Genomic DNA, 15,636 nt, shown 5'->3' on the forward strand with positions numbered 1-15,636 from the left:
GCAAGATGCCAGTTTAGAACTAATGCTCTCTATATCCACAGGTTTTGAAATAAAACTGGGTTTGAAAATAAACCTAATCACAGCAGGAAAGAATGAAGTACTTACATCTTCACGGGGAAGCTTATTTTCATTGTCTCCTTCAATTCTCACCCTGACGACTCCAGACTTGTCTACAATCTCCTGAATCACTTTTCCATTTTTTCCAATAACTTTTCCTTCAGAGGGCAAGAATGGTTAATTTTGCACCCAAAGTCAAAGTATTTTAACATGTTTATTTGTACTTTATACATAAAATCCCTAAAGAATACCCCACGCTACGTCAGAAAAAAATGGGTAAAAAATTTTAAAATTAAACTCTCTCTAAATGCAGAATGACAAGCAGTAATGAAGATCACCACTGCACACAGGTTTCCAACAGAACCAAACCAAGAGTAAAATGGCACAAGAGTTTCTGGTCAAGTTCTAAAACCTTGAAAGTCTAAGTTATGAGAGTTTGCAGATGAATTATTTAAATGACATTGTTTATAATATGCAGGCTCCAAGGCCCAAACCCCGCAGAACGTTAAAGCCTGGGTTATAACTTCTCTGGATAATCCAAGCTGTTCAATCAGGTAGAACAACTCCAACTTTTACACTGCCTCTATGCCCACACTGCCCACAAGCTGGGGGCATGGGGAGGAGGAAGCTGCCAGACTTGAGTATAAAGCAGGATAAAGGAAGGAGAATGAGGGAAGAGGAAAGAAGTTCCCTGTGAAGACCAGACTAGGGGAAGAGGTTTGTGTCTTCAAGTGGAACATAATTAACTTCACACCTTCAGGTGGTTTTCAGTACAGAACCTACTAGACTGTGCTACACCTTCATAAAGCTGCAACATGGAAAAATGTCAATTTTGAGACTGAGGCTGAGACCTATGAGCACGGCTGATTTATACAGGAGCTCACCAGCATCCAACCACCACCTGTGACAAACCTCACCCCAGGAGGGAGCAGTACAGAGAAACTATCTTCTGTCATTCTTGCAACCCAGATGAGTATTCCCAGATTAAACCTGGGACCTTTGCTTCAGCACTTTTAAGAAGCCAATTCAGTAGAGCGTGTTTTTTCACTAGAATCTAAACTTCAAATATTACCATTAAATTATGTGGTACAAGTCTGCAATCAAGTCAGCTTAAGTGCTAAAATCCTGACAAAGTATTATGCAGCAGAAATATATCCAATTTCGTAATTATTCAGATACATATAGTTTTAAAAGATTAATCACTTTCTACTTAAATGGAGAAATCAAATATTGTACTGGCACCTAAATCCTCTCTGCAAAGTTATGATTAGGCTCCCTTTTCCCAACTTTTCAAGTTTCAGCAGTATTACATACCAACAAGATTTCTGGGAACTTGAATAAAATCCTCCACAAATTCCAAGTAACTTCTGGCCTTTTTTACTGCATCAGCAGTCTGGAAATAAATTTAAAAAAAATGGAATTTATTTGTGAATACAGAATGTTAGGAACAAAACCTTGTAGCAACAGTTGCCAGTCTTCCAAATAAACTTATTTCCAGAAAGAAAAGAATAAAGACATAATTAATCTAGTTTTGAGCTAAATCATAAAGGAATAATTGAGTGAGATGCCCAGAGACAAAATTCAGTAGAAAAGCAAAGCATCAGTAAGGAATAAAACTTTTTTTTTATGTTATCTCAAGACATTTTGAGGTATCAAAATAGATCCCCCATCCTTGGAAGAGTTCAAAGGCCAGGCTGGATGGGGCTTTGAGCAAACACTGCAAGTGATTTCACAACCAGGGCACTCTCTTTCCAGAATGCTGGCTTCTGGCCACAGTTCATCTAAAATGCTTTCCAAGATAGGACAGCGGCTCTGGTTACTGGGGAGAACTCCTGTAAATGCTCTCTTGCAGCTTTATTATTAAATGATGAAAATCATTTAATTGAGAGTTAATTGAGATGCTGAAACAAGAAACAAGGCTTCAAATTAGCAACGGCAGAAATGTAGAATTAAGGAAAGAATATCAGCATCTAGTCAGTAACAACAGCTTAAGAGCACAATTTCCATTTTACACTAATGCCTCAGCCCTTTCATCTGTCATTTTTAGGCAACATGTGAAATGAGAGTACCACCAGCTCCTGCACCTTTTAATCAAATCAGGCAAATCCTAGAAGAAGATGTATAAACCTCGACTCCTGGCAGAGGTCAAAATGATGGCAAAAGAAACATGGCCAAATTGGATTTCAAGATAATGAAAGCATTGATCAAGCACGAGAAACAGATGAACAGGAAGCCACTGTGAAGAGCAGAGGTTATGCTGTATTTGCAGGGCAACGGCTCAAATGATACAAACTTAACACACAATGGCCAATTCTGCATCCTCAATAAATTCTGCAAAGAGTTCCTGCCTCAGGTATGTTTATCAATTCTTTCCCCAAAAAAGACAAAGGAACCATGAATGCATTTACAGAAGCAGAGTCAGGACAAGAAAATACACAACTGCCAGAGCTGCAGCTCTCCTGTGCACCCGTAAGCCTCTCTACACTTGTCATGGGCACTCAGGATTTTTACACAAGTACAACCTGTCTAACTCACTCACACCCCAACATGAGTGAGCACATAAAGCTGACTCAGACAAGGTATTCCCAGTTCCTTGTAGTAGAACATGGATTAAAGACCTCACAGGATTCCAGTCACTAGCAACTACCTTTGTTAACCCTGATTTACAGCCTACACAACCACTGATGCTCTCACTACTTGGCACAGCAGCCCAAACAATCAAGACATGTCCATGCTGCCAAAGAGTGTAATAGAAAAATTAAATACAGGATATTTTTCTAAATTCAGCATTATACCTACCAGTGTTAAGAATCACACAAGAATTGACTGCAATTCCATTTTGACAGCAATGAAGATCGGAGAGGAACTTTTCTATTTCTGACACAGCTCTCCCTCTCCGGGAAGCACAAATTTCCATAAGTAGTCCAAGCTACGCTGTCCAAACAAGTTCACAGGCCTGTGACCTGTACAGGCATCACAATCAGAAGCTCAGGCAACCAGGAAAGGGTCTTGAAACCAAAATGGCCTTGACCAGACAGGGACAAATGCATAAACAACATGCCATACAGTTTAGATTCCTTCTATCCACAAAGGTTTCCAATAGTCTTTAAAACTTATCTTCATGTTTCTTCCCTCAGATAGCCCGGCCCTGAGCAGTGAACTTTTATTTGTATGCAAAACATGAGCTACGGGAAACCTTCAGACCATGACTGCTATGTCAACAACACTGGTTCACTACACCCACACATCTCAGCCTGAAATTGTCTGCCTGTGCATTCAGCCATTAGGGCCTGGCTGGTTGCCACTGCAGCTGAAGAGAGGCAAAAAGAATAGGCAAGTGTAGCCAGATGCTGAAAACCTTATCAAGTGGAATAGTTAAGCTGCCTGGCATTTTTAGAAGCACTTATCACTTCTACGAAGGACAAGGTTGGATGTGCCTAAAGGCATTTTTATTTAGGGGGCATCTGGTATTTATAATCATCGCTGTGACCCTCTGTAAGAGGCTGGTGACAGTCATAACCTTTCCACAAGTTCCAGCATCACATCATTCACATGCAGGAGATCAAAACTGGAATACACTGGACATTCCATTGCATTTAAACTTGTGCCATTCTTCCTCAGGAACTGAGATGCAATTTACTGGCAGTAGTAGATGAAAGAAGGATCTGCTGCCAACCTGATACCCTGGAAGCATTTAAGGTTTCCAAAAAAAGGACAATTTCAGAGATACTGCACGGTACAGAAGTTTGACCTCCTCTCCACAGGACCAACTTCATCTGAACCTTTGATCACAACCAGGTGCTACTCCTGACATAGATGGAGCAGAATTCAAGACCTCAGATTCCTGAAACAGGAGACAACCACAGATTTTCAGAACTGTTACCATCAAAAACTCAGTCACACCTGTAGTGTTAGGGACAAGGGATAAAAACCCTCAACATATTTTCTGACAGAGACCTGGTGAGAGAGGCATTTTTGTCACCAGCCTTCTGCTTCCTGAATGTATCCTTGTTTTGGCCCAAAGATCAACTATATTTCAAGGCAGTTGTTAAATTCAGAAGAGTCACACAAATGGAATCAACCTGGAGCAAATCATTATTCTTCCAAAGCCAACATTAAATAGCCAAAATGTAAGAGTTAGAAGCAATAGACAGAGGTTTTAACACACCTGGATAGGTGAGAGAAGCAGACACCACACAGTAAAATACACATGAAGTGAGGGGGGGGAAGGAGGAAGAGAACCAGTAAGGTTCTGAGGGAGAAAAGAAACCCAATTAAACCCATGACCAAGGAAAATAGCAGGAAATGATAAAATGATACCTCTCTCAGGTTGACCCAGGATATACAGCAAAACTGAGTGATTAGGACAGAATACACCTTATGGAGGTCACCATTGCAACAAAGGCTTGTATTTCAAATAAATGCATGTGAAGCTGCCACAGTGTCAACACACACAATGACACTCACACAAAAACTCAGGAAGTGCTTTCTGTTCTTAATTCTGGGTACAGCTCTTGCCACTCTAAAAGCAGATACAGAGTGAAATGCTTCAAGGATTCATATGAAGTTCCCCCTTACCTCTCCATAGATTCTGAAAGTACCGGTATCCTCCTCAAGCTCAATGGTTGTAACTCCTGGAACCTTTCTGGCTTGTTGTATGTTACTGCCATGTGTTCCTATAGCAAGTCCCATTAAATCTTCTCTGACTACAAACTCCTCATGAAATGCTGCAGCAAGCTGCTTTGTGCACTGAAGGGAAAACAAAGGCAGACTCATCCACGTGCACTCACTGTAAGGCACTGCTCTGAGCTCAGTTTCAAGCAACAAGAGCCACAATCTGTGGCTTTACCTCCAAGTGTTTTGTAGCTTCCTCATTTCTCGACATCAGCATGAGCTTGGTGCGGATGCTGCGCAGGTGCATGTCACTGAGGATGTTCACTCTCTTCACTGTTGCTTCACTGGCAGACTACAGGAGAGAGGGAACCTAAGTTTTGGCTTTATAAGCAAATATACATTCAAAGGATAAATCAGGAACCTATTGAAACTAGAGTCATAAACATGACCTCAATGTCCAGAAGTTACATGAACATTGTTCTTCCTCAAAACAAAGCATGAGAAATTCATCACCACCACCAACTATTGGTTCTCACTCACAGCGTGTTTTATATTAAAGACATTTCTGCTGAATTACACAGTAACCTTTCCCCTTGATGTTGCCCAAACAAATCTTTCCACCATATACATACTTGTCACTGTGTGTGTGAATAAGAGAGCTAAGGAAATAATCAAGGACAACAATCCTGCAGAGGGAGGTTCAAGTGCATAATACTGAGTAAATGGAGTTATGAAGAAAAACTAAAGCTGGGACAACCCTATGTAGTAAGAAAACCACCACAGAGGCATCTAAATGAGCAATTCCTTAATGGCTACACTGAGCTGGTGCAGCTCTCCACAGGGAAACACAGCTGTGGGTCAAACTGAGCAGTGTAATACAGCATGAGGGGAAAGCTACTGCTCCAGAGTGGAGGGAGATGACTGACCTCTGAGCCACCTGCTAAAATCAGTGAAACAGAACTCAGCTGAGAATGACAGAAGTCATACAAACAATTAAACTCAAAGCTGCTACGAAATTTAGGTTGTATGCATTGGAGGCCTTACCCCCAAAATTTAAATGCGTCTACTTATATTAAATCTCTCACAATTTACATAGCTTGACAAGTTAAACCATTTTCCATATACACACACAGCTGGCTATGTATTTCCTGTAAATAATATACTGGGAATTCACAGAACATTGAGACAGAAGCAATTACTTACCAGTATTATTAGTTGAGCAGTTTCAGCATGATAAAAAATTCGACATGCTCCAACAGCTTTCTTGAAATCTTTATGTGCATTTTCATTAGCACACCTAAGGAGACAAAATGATTGTTATTTCAACAAGCTGCAGCAAAACCAAACATGCAATAAGATGATCAGACCGAAGAACATTCAGTAGTTTATGGCAAGGACTGTTCAGAAACAGCAGAGTTTCCATTCTCCTCAACATGGTGCCAGTTTCCCTGTGGATTCTATGGAAAGCCTCAGTAACAGGCCCACTGTGAAGTGCATCACCTGTACAGGCACTAAGTCCCCACCTGAGAACTTGCCCTCTGTCCCCACCCTGACAGCTCAGCAGGGGTCCCAGTCAGCAGTTTCTAAATGAGCTTGTGCAGCCCTAACCATCCTTGAGGCTCCTCGTGGACCTGTCAATCAGTCTCTAAAACAGAAGCCAGGTGGGCTCTTCTCCCCTTCCCATAGAGCAAAAGCCTTCTTGAATTGTCAGAGCTACTCACGCATCTCTCAGGTCCTCAGGAACATCCACGGTGCACTTGAAGAAGGTGTTCTTCTTGACAGTTTTGTTCTGATTCACGGGTCGCAGTCGCTCGTAAGTGACAATTTCATTGTAAGTGGCATCACAAGCAGCGTATTCAATGACATAAAACTGTGAGTTTTTTTAAAAAATAAGAACTTCAGTAAGGAACAAAGACATAGTAACATTACCAGCACCAGCAAGGAAGCATAAAATATGACTATATATAAAACCCTAAAACAGTGAGACATTTCTACACAAATGAGCCTGGATATATTTCAGCATCCCTGTGTTCCCCCACTGAAATCAGGGCACTGTTATCAGCATAGTCTCAGTCCCCCAGAACATCATCTTGGATTGATTTTTCTCATGCCCATCTCTTTCAAATATTTTAATTAGTTCAGTTCAAGTTCCAAAACCCAAAATGTTTACTGGAGCTTTAATTCTAAAATGTATCAAAGAGAACACCTCTTCACAGAAATATCTACTCTGCAACACCAAAACAAACAAGGTGAATCCACTGATTCAGTGGGCAAACTACCTGGGAATCATGCAAGATCAAAATCAATACAGAAACTCCAGCTTTTTGACACACACCGCCAAATTTAGGAGGGCAAGAGAACTAACAAGATTTAAGTTACCAATAATCTACTCCTACACTTCCACCCAACAGATGCAAGTTTAAAGGAGCTTGTGTGCACAGCATCCCTGCAGCCTGGCTCTGTGCTAGGGATGCAGCCTCCTCCTCTCCTCCCTTCCACCTAGCTGCAATTTAGGGGTGCAGCAGTTCATTCACCTCTTCCTCCCTTCAAGTTGGGATCTGTTTGTCTCAACACAATTTAATATCCAGAAAAAGGAAATCACTCTGATAATCACACACTTTTTTCTAATTACAAATTTTAAGTTTAAGTATCATCCAAATTATGCAAAGCTGTTTGAAATGTATCAATGTATCATTATTACCTTAAGTGATAATAAGGAACAATAAACACTAAACTACAACTAAATTTTAGAGAACTACCACTACATGCTCTAAAAACTTCTATAGTTAAAGGTAACTCTGGATATCAGAACAATCACAAAGCGACAAATTCTTGGACACGTGGGTTGTTTGTGAATTTAATATTAACTCTACAGAAAAAAATCTAAATACAGAACTGTGTTAAAGACTGTACAAAGAAGCCAACACAAACTGTGAGGTTCTTTCCAGGGACAATTCCCTAAAAGAACTGATTTGACAATCCCACACTGTACATTGAGGGTGAAAAACTTTTTTTCTTGTAAAAAGTAAGAAATTAAAAATTGGAATAAAAAATTTTACTTCCATGACTTTTTATGAAAATAAGCAGCACAGCAAGCTAAATAATACCAAAATTTCAAATTTCTGTGACATTTAAGAAAAGCCTAATAGCTACAAATGACAAACTATCATTTAAATCAGTTTATCTCATTTTATCTTGATTTCTTAATGAGCTCTTTATTCACATGGGTCAACACACAGAATCTTCCCCGGTAGGTCTTTACTACTACCTTGCCCTTACAGAGCTCAACAAAAGTTGGTATTTGTTGACAGTTTTTAAACAATACTAGAAATTGGATAATTATTATTTTTTAATACTGTTTCCTTTGCTTTTAGGAATCTGATACAGCAAAGCATCAAAACACAGGACTCTTTCCCCAATGAAGTTCAATTCTCTTGCTGCCATTCCACAAAATAAAGCTTTAATGAGACTGGGTCAAACACTGCCACACCTCTATACACTCAAGTGTCTGAATCTGCAAGTTAATTGGCAGCTGCAAACAACCATTTATTTATGGCAAAATAAAAACTTGACACAAGTAAAAACAAAACAAGCAGTGTCCTTCCACCACACTCAGTAAAAACATACACACAAAAACCAACCCACAGCCACCCACAGCAATAGCTTGGCCTAATTTACAGATGACAAACAGCTTTTAAGCACAGGTACTTTACTTCATTTTCAGCACAGAGTTCAATCCACAAAACAGGTTTGTGAGAAATCCTGTCCTTGTGCATGCCTTCAGTCCTTCAAGCAATTAAACTACAGATAATGGAAGTCACTTGCTCAGCTCTGAGGGCACGACCCTCTGTTGTGCATGCAGCAAAGGTCATTCCAAAACAGTCACAACTTATAATTCTCTTTTGTCATGTTTATAGTACTTTATTCAGAGCTTTTCCATGACAAAGAACTTCTATTTACTCTATTTAACATGTAAGCATGAAATCAGTAAGGTTTAAAATAATTTACCTCTCCTTTCATCATTCGAACTTTTGCCAGCCACCAGCCACAAGGTTCTTGGTCATTTGCCCTAGAGTAAACCTGGAAATGAAAGCAGTAAGAACCACTGAAAGCACATACAAGCATAATTCACTTATGTGCATGTATAATGAAGAAAGAAGCACATCACTTTTGTATGGAGACCTGCTCCATTTTAAACCTTCACCTTGGGAATGCCCTTACACCCCTCACCACTGCCTGGAATGGACAATGAGCTCCAGACCAGCACAGCTCATGAGCATTCACTCACCTCCACCTCATCTCCTTCACCAATTTCTTTCTTGATATCAGGGGGTGGTGGTAATCTGACTTCATTGAAGGGCACCTGGCGCTCTGGTTGCCAACTGCAAGTTGAAGAAGCATTACACATTAATTCTCAAATTTTCCTATTGTTTTCTTTAATTTAGAATTCTATTTCATTAAAATTCTTTCTTTCCATATAATGAGTTCTGTTTTCTTATTGCTGAAAAGCAAATCTTGTAAGCAGAGGAACAACATAATCATGGCAAGGCAAAAGTAGTAGCTGGGAAGATATTTAACAACAAAATTTTTAAATTAACTGAAAAAATTAAGTAATGGATTTTATTCCTGAAAGATATTGTATGATGTAGTTAACATTCCTACTCAAGTCACAGAGCCCTTACACAGATTTAAGTTCAACTTTGCAATCCACTATGGGGTTCATCCATTTCTCCACCTCATATTTAACATTTCAACTGCTTACCACCAAAGTTTTATGCATTTCAGGAAAGTCTGACTCCCATATTTAACAAAACTTTCCACCTGCAAACTTGTTGATGTTCCCCAGTAACAGATTGAGATCAAAACATATCCTTATATCTGCTTCTCAATACCAACTATTTCTAGGCATACAAAATAAAGGTTTACTTCTTACACAGCAAGTCTATTTTTTTACTATAGTTGGCTGTACAAAAATATTTTATTTGTAGAAGTGTATGTTTCCAGTGCATTTTATGAAGACTATTGGAGCAATCAAATCCACTGTGTTCTCCTGAAATTCTTTCTCCTTCTACTCTGTGAATGTCACAGAATGCCATCAGCTGTTCCTCGCTCTTAGTCATATAATCTGACCAAAGACTCTACAAAGGTTGAAATAAAACCAAGGGCAAGACCCTTCAAAAAACCCATATTAATTTAGAATATCTGAGGGACTTTTAATGGTACCTGTCAAAGCACTGCAACATCCATCCTTCCTGCCCATCTGATTCACATCAGACACCAACAGAATCAGAACAAACCCTTGTAACAGTCAGGATTACTGCAAGCCATTTGCTTTGCTGACTTCTAATATTCTGCAGACAGAGCAGCCTGGATTAGTAGAACAAGGCTGAGCATGAGGAGCAAAGGGCACTTCTGCAACTTCCCAGAGGAGAAGATGGATACATTTACATGTTTGCTCTGAAACCACAGCTTACACTCAAGTACCTCACTTAACAAAGATGTTATGTATCATATAGTTTTAATCTAGACATTATAATAGACATTTTCTTTTAATTTTAGTTTGAAAAACAACAAAAATGCATGAAGATTATTACTGAGATGCTGGAACACATTCAAAAAGGACAAGGTGAGGAGTCTGCAGCATAGATCTGATGAAAAGCAGCTGAGGGAGCTGGGGGAGCTCGGCCTGGAGAAAAGGAGGCTCAGAGGGAACTGAGAAGAAACAGTGTCAAGCTGTGCTAGGGAGGTTTAGACTGATAGAAAGAAAAATTTCTTCACTAAAAGGGTGTCAGACATTAGCATGGGCTGCCCAGGGAGGTGGTGGAATCTCCATTCCAGAGGTGTTCCAAGGGCACATGGATGTGGCACTACCATAGTGGTGAACACCGTGGTGCAGGGCTCACAGCTGGACTTGATCTCAGAGGATCAAGTGTCAGCCTTTCCAGCCTTGAGGATTCTAGGACATGGATAGCTATTGTTTAGGTTGGAAGGTATTTTGGCCACAAAATGTTAGTTAAATCACATTCCATTTCTGAGAAATGGTGAAGGGGGCTGGAAAAAAAAAATCAGTTGCAATTAAATTGTCCTTGTTGCAAATATAACAGTTACTAATCTCATGGTTTGAGTTTTTCCTTCCCCTCCCTGCCAGTGGAGGAAGCACACAGTGGAAAGTGCACAGAAGGCTCAGCTCTCAGAATATGAGTCCAAGTCTTGGTGGCAAAACTTTTTAAGTCCAGAATTGGAGCACCTCACTGGTGAAATGCAAACCAAGGTGTTTTAAGAAATTACTTGTGATGGGATACAAACTACCTACTAAGACAATCCGACAAAACTGATGCCTAAGCTGCAGGGCACAAATCACCAAAAAAGGAGGTTCTTGCTCATAACACAGAAGCCTCTCCTGCAATACAGCTGCTTCAAACTGCAATGAGCCTCCATGAAACTGTACCTCAAGATCCAATTTTCCATCTAACAGCAGTAAAAGTTTCCAGGTCCTGAAGCTTCTGCATTCATTCCTTGCCTCCTTACCCTCAGAAAATGTCTCTTAAAAGAGTTAAGGCTACCTGCCCAGAGACTAAGTGTTGCTATGGCCACAAAATCATCATTAGCAGTCTGTGCTGGTACACTTAACTTTGGGAACCTTACAATAGCTGTGGATAAGGATTGGCTAACAATAGCAGAAAATGCAAAGTGACAGTTTAGACTGCCTATTGTGGGGTAGATGTGTGTATTTGTTAGTGATTATCACTATCACAACACTGATGCTCTCAGCACAGGACACTCCTGCCAATTTGGGTTCCACTAAAGCCCTCATGAATTTAACTCTGTAAAAAGCACACCAATTGATCAGATTTACGTCACAGAACAATCTGACTGTGTAGACACTTCCTGATCAGATCTATTTTTAGTCAACAGAACACTCTACATATGCTGCAGCCCATCCTTTTTGAAACATGGCTGCTGCTGCCAGACTTTCTGTAGAACAACTGGATGATAGAGATACTAAACACTAGAAATGGTTTGCCAACAATCCAACTCCTGCTGTGAGCCCTGGCACTTCCTTTAGCTTACTTAGTTTCTGACATCAAAGTATGTACATTAAATGCAAAGAGAACCAATTACTTTTCTTTAGAAAGTAATGTAGATGTTGAAGATGAAACTCATGATTTGTCACATGGACAGAATGAAGGATTTAAATTAGACCATGGACAGAATGAAGGATTTAAATTTTTTTGTGTTTGTTGGGTTTTGGGGTGAGGATATGAAAACCTAGGAGACAGTAATAGGTTCCATAACCACCTCAGTATTACTATAAATTATGGTTGCCACCTCATCTTCTAACTGTCTTCATAAATGAAGGACTAGAAAGCATAGGTTAGAAAGAAACAAACACTGGGTTTTGCAGGTAAACCCCAGGACTACTTATGTTAACCTCTAAGGACTTCTTCTCACACACATGTATATATCTGTACACACACATACACACCTGGGATTATGTCAGCAGGATTATAAATACTGTTTATGAAGACACACTTGCACACTCCCTAGCATTACCTTTATTACCCAGCAATCTTTCTTCAAGAAAGGCTCAAAGACTAATCTACAGGTTAGGGCTGGCAAAGGTTATAACAATTTTCAATTTTCACATCAAAGGTGACACATTTTATAGGATCTCCACCTAGTAACTGGAAGAGAAACAGGAAAGAGGATGCAGCTCAGAGAGTATCTGGAATTAGCACTGAAATCTCCCAGGTAATCCACAGTGTTATCAGTCAGACACTGAACAACAGGTACTCATTTGTACTTTACCAGCCCATGGATTATCCTTGGCTTGCCACTACAAGTTCCCAGCAGCATTGCTGTGTTTATATATTAAATTAAATGCACCTCATGGAGAATTCTTTTTCAAGATTTGCTAACAGATTTGTACTCTTTTCCTCTCAAAAACAATAGGTCTTCTGAGTGGCTAGATATGTATATTTATCATCCTAATAGTTAAAAAAAAAATCACCATCAGGATAATTTTACTTTTCTCTGGTTGAGAATACTGGTCAGCATTCCACACAGCAGACACAGAATTGCTCATTTGAGTACTTTGGTATTCTCCATCATTTCCTGCTTTTGTGTAAGAGTATCAAGCCTGTGCCACTGTTTCCTATGTTAATGAAATTTGGCTGTCACATCTATGGGCATCACTAAAGATACCAAAGAATGTACAGGACTGAGGAACTGAGGTCTGATACAGATTCAAGAAGGCAGTTCATGGAAGCTGAACACAATAGTGAGCCTGTACTTCTAGAACTGTATCTAATAAAATCTCTTCCCTCTTAAAGGCAAACAATTAAACAAAAGAACCACCAAAAGCTGAAATAACCCAATATTCAAATAATTATTTTAAAGATAAAATACTTACTTGTTTTCAAATGCAACTGTGAGGGAGTCCTCATGAACATCTTTGATAAATCCCTAAAACAAAAATATTTTTGTTACAGGAATGCATGTGAAATCAAAAAGGTAGCAATTCCAATACAGCCTGAACCTGAGCTAAGACTACCACTAACAGTGAGGTTCCATTTTCAGAAAGCTCCAAAACACACTCCCACTCTTTGCAGGAGGTTGCTGATATTCTTAGCTGGCTATTCCAAGACGTGCAGAGCACAGGGACTGCTCCCAATGACTGCTCAAATCTGACCAGCTCATTTACAACTGAACTCACTATCAAGAGTTTCTTCCTCTACCCACAGGTGTGCACAGGTGTTTTACAGGAACAGAATGAGAGAGATCCAGGCAAGGACAGTTATTCCAATGGCTGTGCACAGTACTACGTGCTTCACTGCTGTTCCTCCCAACACAAACTGAATCCTAAACAACTGCCCCCCCAACAGCCAGGCAGCCAGTTTGAATCACATTTGGCAGTAGAGGCTGCCACACAGCCAGTTATGGTATCATCTTTCAGGTACTAAATTGGGGACTGGATGAGGCCAAAAGCCTGCTGGACCTCCCAGGAAAACAAAGAGAATACAGTATTTCATGGATTTTTTGTGCTTACATTTAGGGGACATTCATTATACCAAAAACTTAAAGATCAATCTCACAGAGCTATACCCAAGTATCCATGCAGAAATTAAGCTGCTACATTTCTTGATTAAGGAGGGCAGACATGCTGAAAAAAAATAAGTAAATTAAAACATAAACCCACTATTCCTGCCTTTGCTCCAGCCTGGTGTTTGCCCAAGCAGAGGTGGTCAAGGAGGACCCTGCAGCTCTAAAGGAGTAAGAAAGCTGCACAGCTATGTTCAGAGAAAGAAGTTCCAGGAAATCTGCTGAATAGATTATATCCATTAAAGAAACTGACAACTGAGGAGGACGAAGAACATAGCAGCTGTGCAAGCACCACTGAGGTATTATGTGTCAGCTCAGGGAAAGATAAATTTTGACACAGTCGATCCCTCCATGCAATGACGGACAGTAAAGGAGCCCACACTGACAGCTGGCTGCAAGGGGCCTATAAAAACCAATCTCCTTTACCTGAGCCCATATTCAGCCAATGCTCTGAAAGAATTTGCTCAAAACCTGCTTTTCTGCTCCCTGAGCTCCCCTCAAACCCATCTGTCAGCAACACAAAAGACTGGTTCTAGCAGAAAGCACCCTGGTAGCCCTCAACAAAGCAGGTCACCAGAAATCATCTTGTTGAACCACCTAGTGTGCTCCTAATAAAATAAACCCTCTCAAAGGCCATCCTGCCACTGCAAGGGAAGGCAGGCAAATCTCCTCCTTTGAAAGGTGAGCAAGTGAAACAGTTGAGAGTAAAATACACCCAGAGTCAGGGACTTTCGGTTTCAAGGAAACCGGATGGGAGTATAAAGTTATGTCTGTTTAAAGATGCAAAGAGCATATAAAACTTTACTGCCTGAAGCATGTGTAAGCCAGCAACAGAGATAAAGCAGAACTTCTACCAAATTTATGCTACCAGCAGTTCCCTTCAAATGTACCCCAGCACAGGGATAAATGAACATGGCACACAGTGCAGGAAATAGGAGTTTCTCTACTACAATTTATCCAAATTCTACACAGGGACAAAACACTGAAGCACTTCAAACCAACTTCACGCAGTCCAGCGTTCTGCTACATGACAACTTATCAACAGACAGGAGTATTTACAGGGAGAGATGAACTCCCTACTAGAGACAGCCATTTATCTGCATTCCAAGAGTCTGTGATCCAATACCAGTCTCTGCCTCCTTATGCTACTTTATTTTGTAGCTGAACCTGGTCTTCTATTCCTGTTGTGCTCTCACAGTACTCAATGTGTTTTTAAGGTAAGCCTATAGTAGCTAAAAATTTATTCTGCAGAACTGAATTCAGTTCTTTCCTTTGCTGAAAAGCACAACTTCAGAATCAAGAGAGATTCCAAACCAGGTATCCTAAACCATCTGATTAACATTCAGAACTTAATGCTCTGCAGAGTTAAGAAAGTCATGAATCCACTGACTATAGGCTTCATTAATAAGACAAAAGAAGTGCAAAAAAAGAACCCAACTGCATTGACTTTTGAGGATTTAATTAGCCCATGACCAGGTAAATGTGGGTTTCTGTGTAAGGTACAGACACGTTTAATAGTCACAACCAATTTTCAAGCTAAGGTCCACTGAAGAATGCCAAAGCTGAAGTGGAACAGTATTGCAGAGCTACAGCTCTCAGCAGACCAACAGCTGACACTGCACAAACATCAGCTGCACAGGGACAATTTTTAATAAAATCCAAAGTACAAATTCCAACAAAGAGTCTGTACATTTTACAACACCATGTGGGTTTCAGGAACTCCTTCACAAAAGGAAGTCTTTCAGTTCAAAGTGTGCACACTGCTCTTCCCTCCCACAGGAGAATGGAATGCAGACTCACTGCTGGCAGACACACAGGCAGCAATGCCTTGGAATTACCTGCACAGCTTTCTCACTTGGTATT

The 15,636-nt window shown here is 40.2% G+C and overlaps 1 protein-coding gene across 2 annotated transcripts in view; it reads right to left on the reverse strand.

Annotated features, from left to right (window-relative positions):
- Positions 1–15,636, reverse strand: part of FXR1 (FMR1 autosomal homolog 1) — a 32,009-nt gene that overhangs the window by 9,401 nt on the left and 6,972 nt on the right. For both annotated transcript variants that reach the window (XM_066556988.1, XM_066556989.1), the window contains exons 2-10: positions 13,085–13,137; positions 8,960–9,053; positions 8,680–8,751; positions 6,393–6,541; positions 5,875–5,968; positions 4,907–5,023; positions 4,636–4,806; positions 1,372–1,450; positions 106–215 (exon numbers count right to left, since the gene is read on the reverse strand). In XM_066556988.1, the coding sequence (XP_066413085.1) occupies positions 106–215; positions 1,372–1,450; positions 4,636–4,806; positions 4,907–5,023; positions 5,875–5,968; positions 6,393–6,541; positions 8,680–8,751; positions 8,960–9,053; positions 13,085–13,137 (939 nt within the window). The remainder of the gene's footprint in view (positions 1–105; positions 216–1,371; positions 1,451–4,635; positions 4,807–4,906; positions 5,024–5,874; positions 5,969–6,392; positions 6,542–8,679; positions 8,752–8,959; positions 9,054–13,084; positions 13,138–15,636) is intronic.

Source organism: Molothrus aeneus, chromosome 10 (assembly GCF_037042795.1).
Source record: "Molothrus aeneus isolate 106 chromosome 10, BPBGC_Maene_1.0, whole genome shotgun sequence".
In the NCBI taxonomy this organism is placed as follows: Eukaryota; Metazoa; Chordata; class Aves; order Passeriformes; family Icteridae; genus Molothrus; species Molothrus aeneus.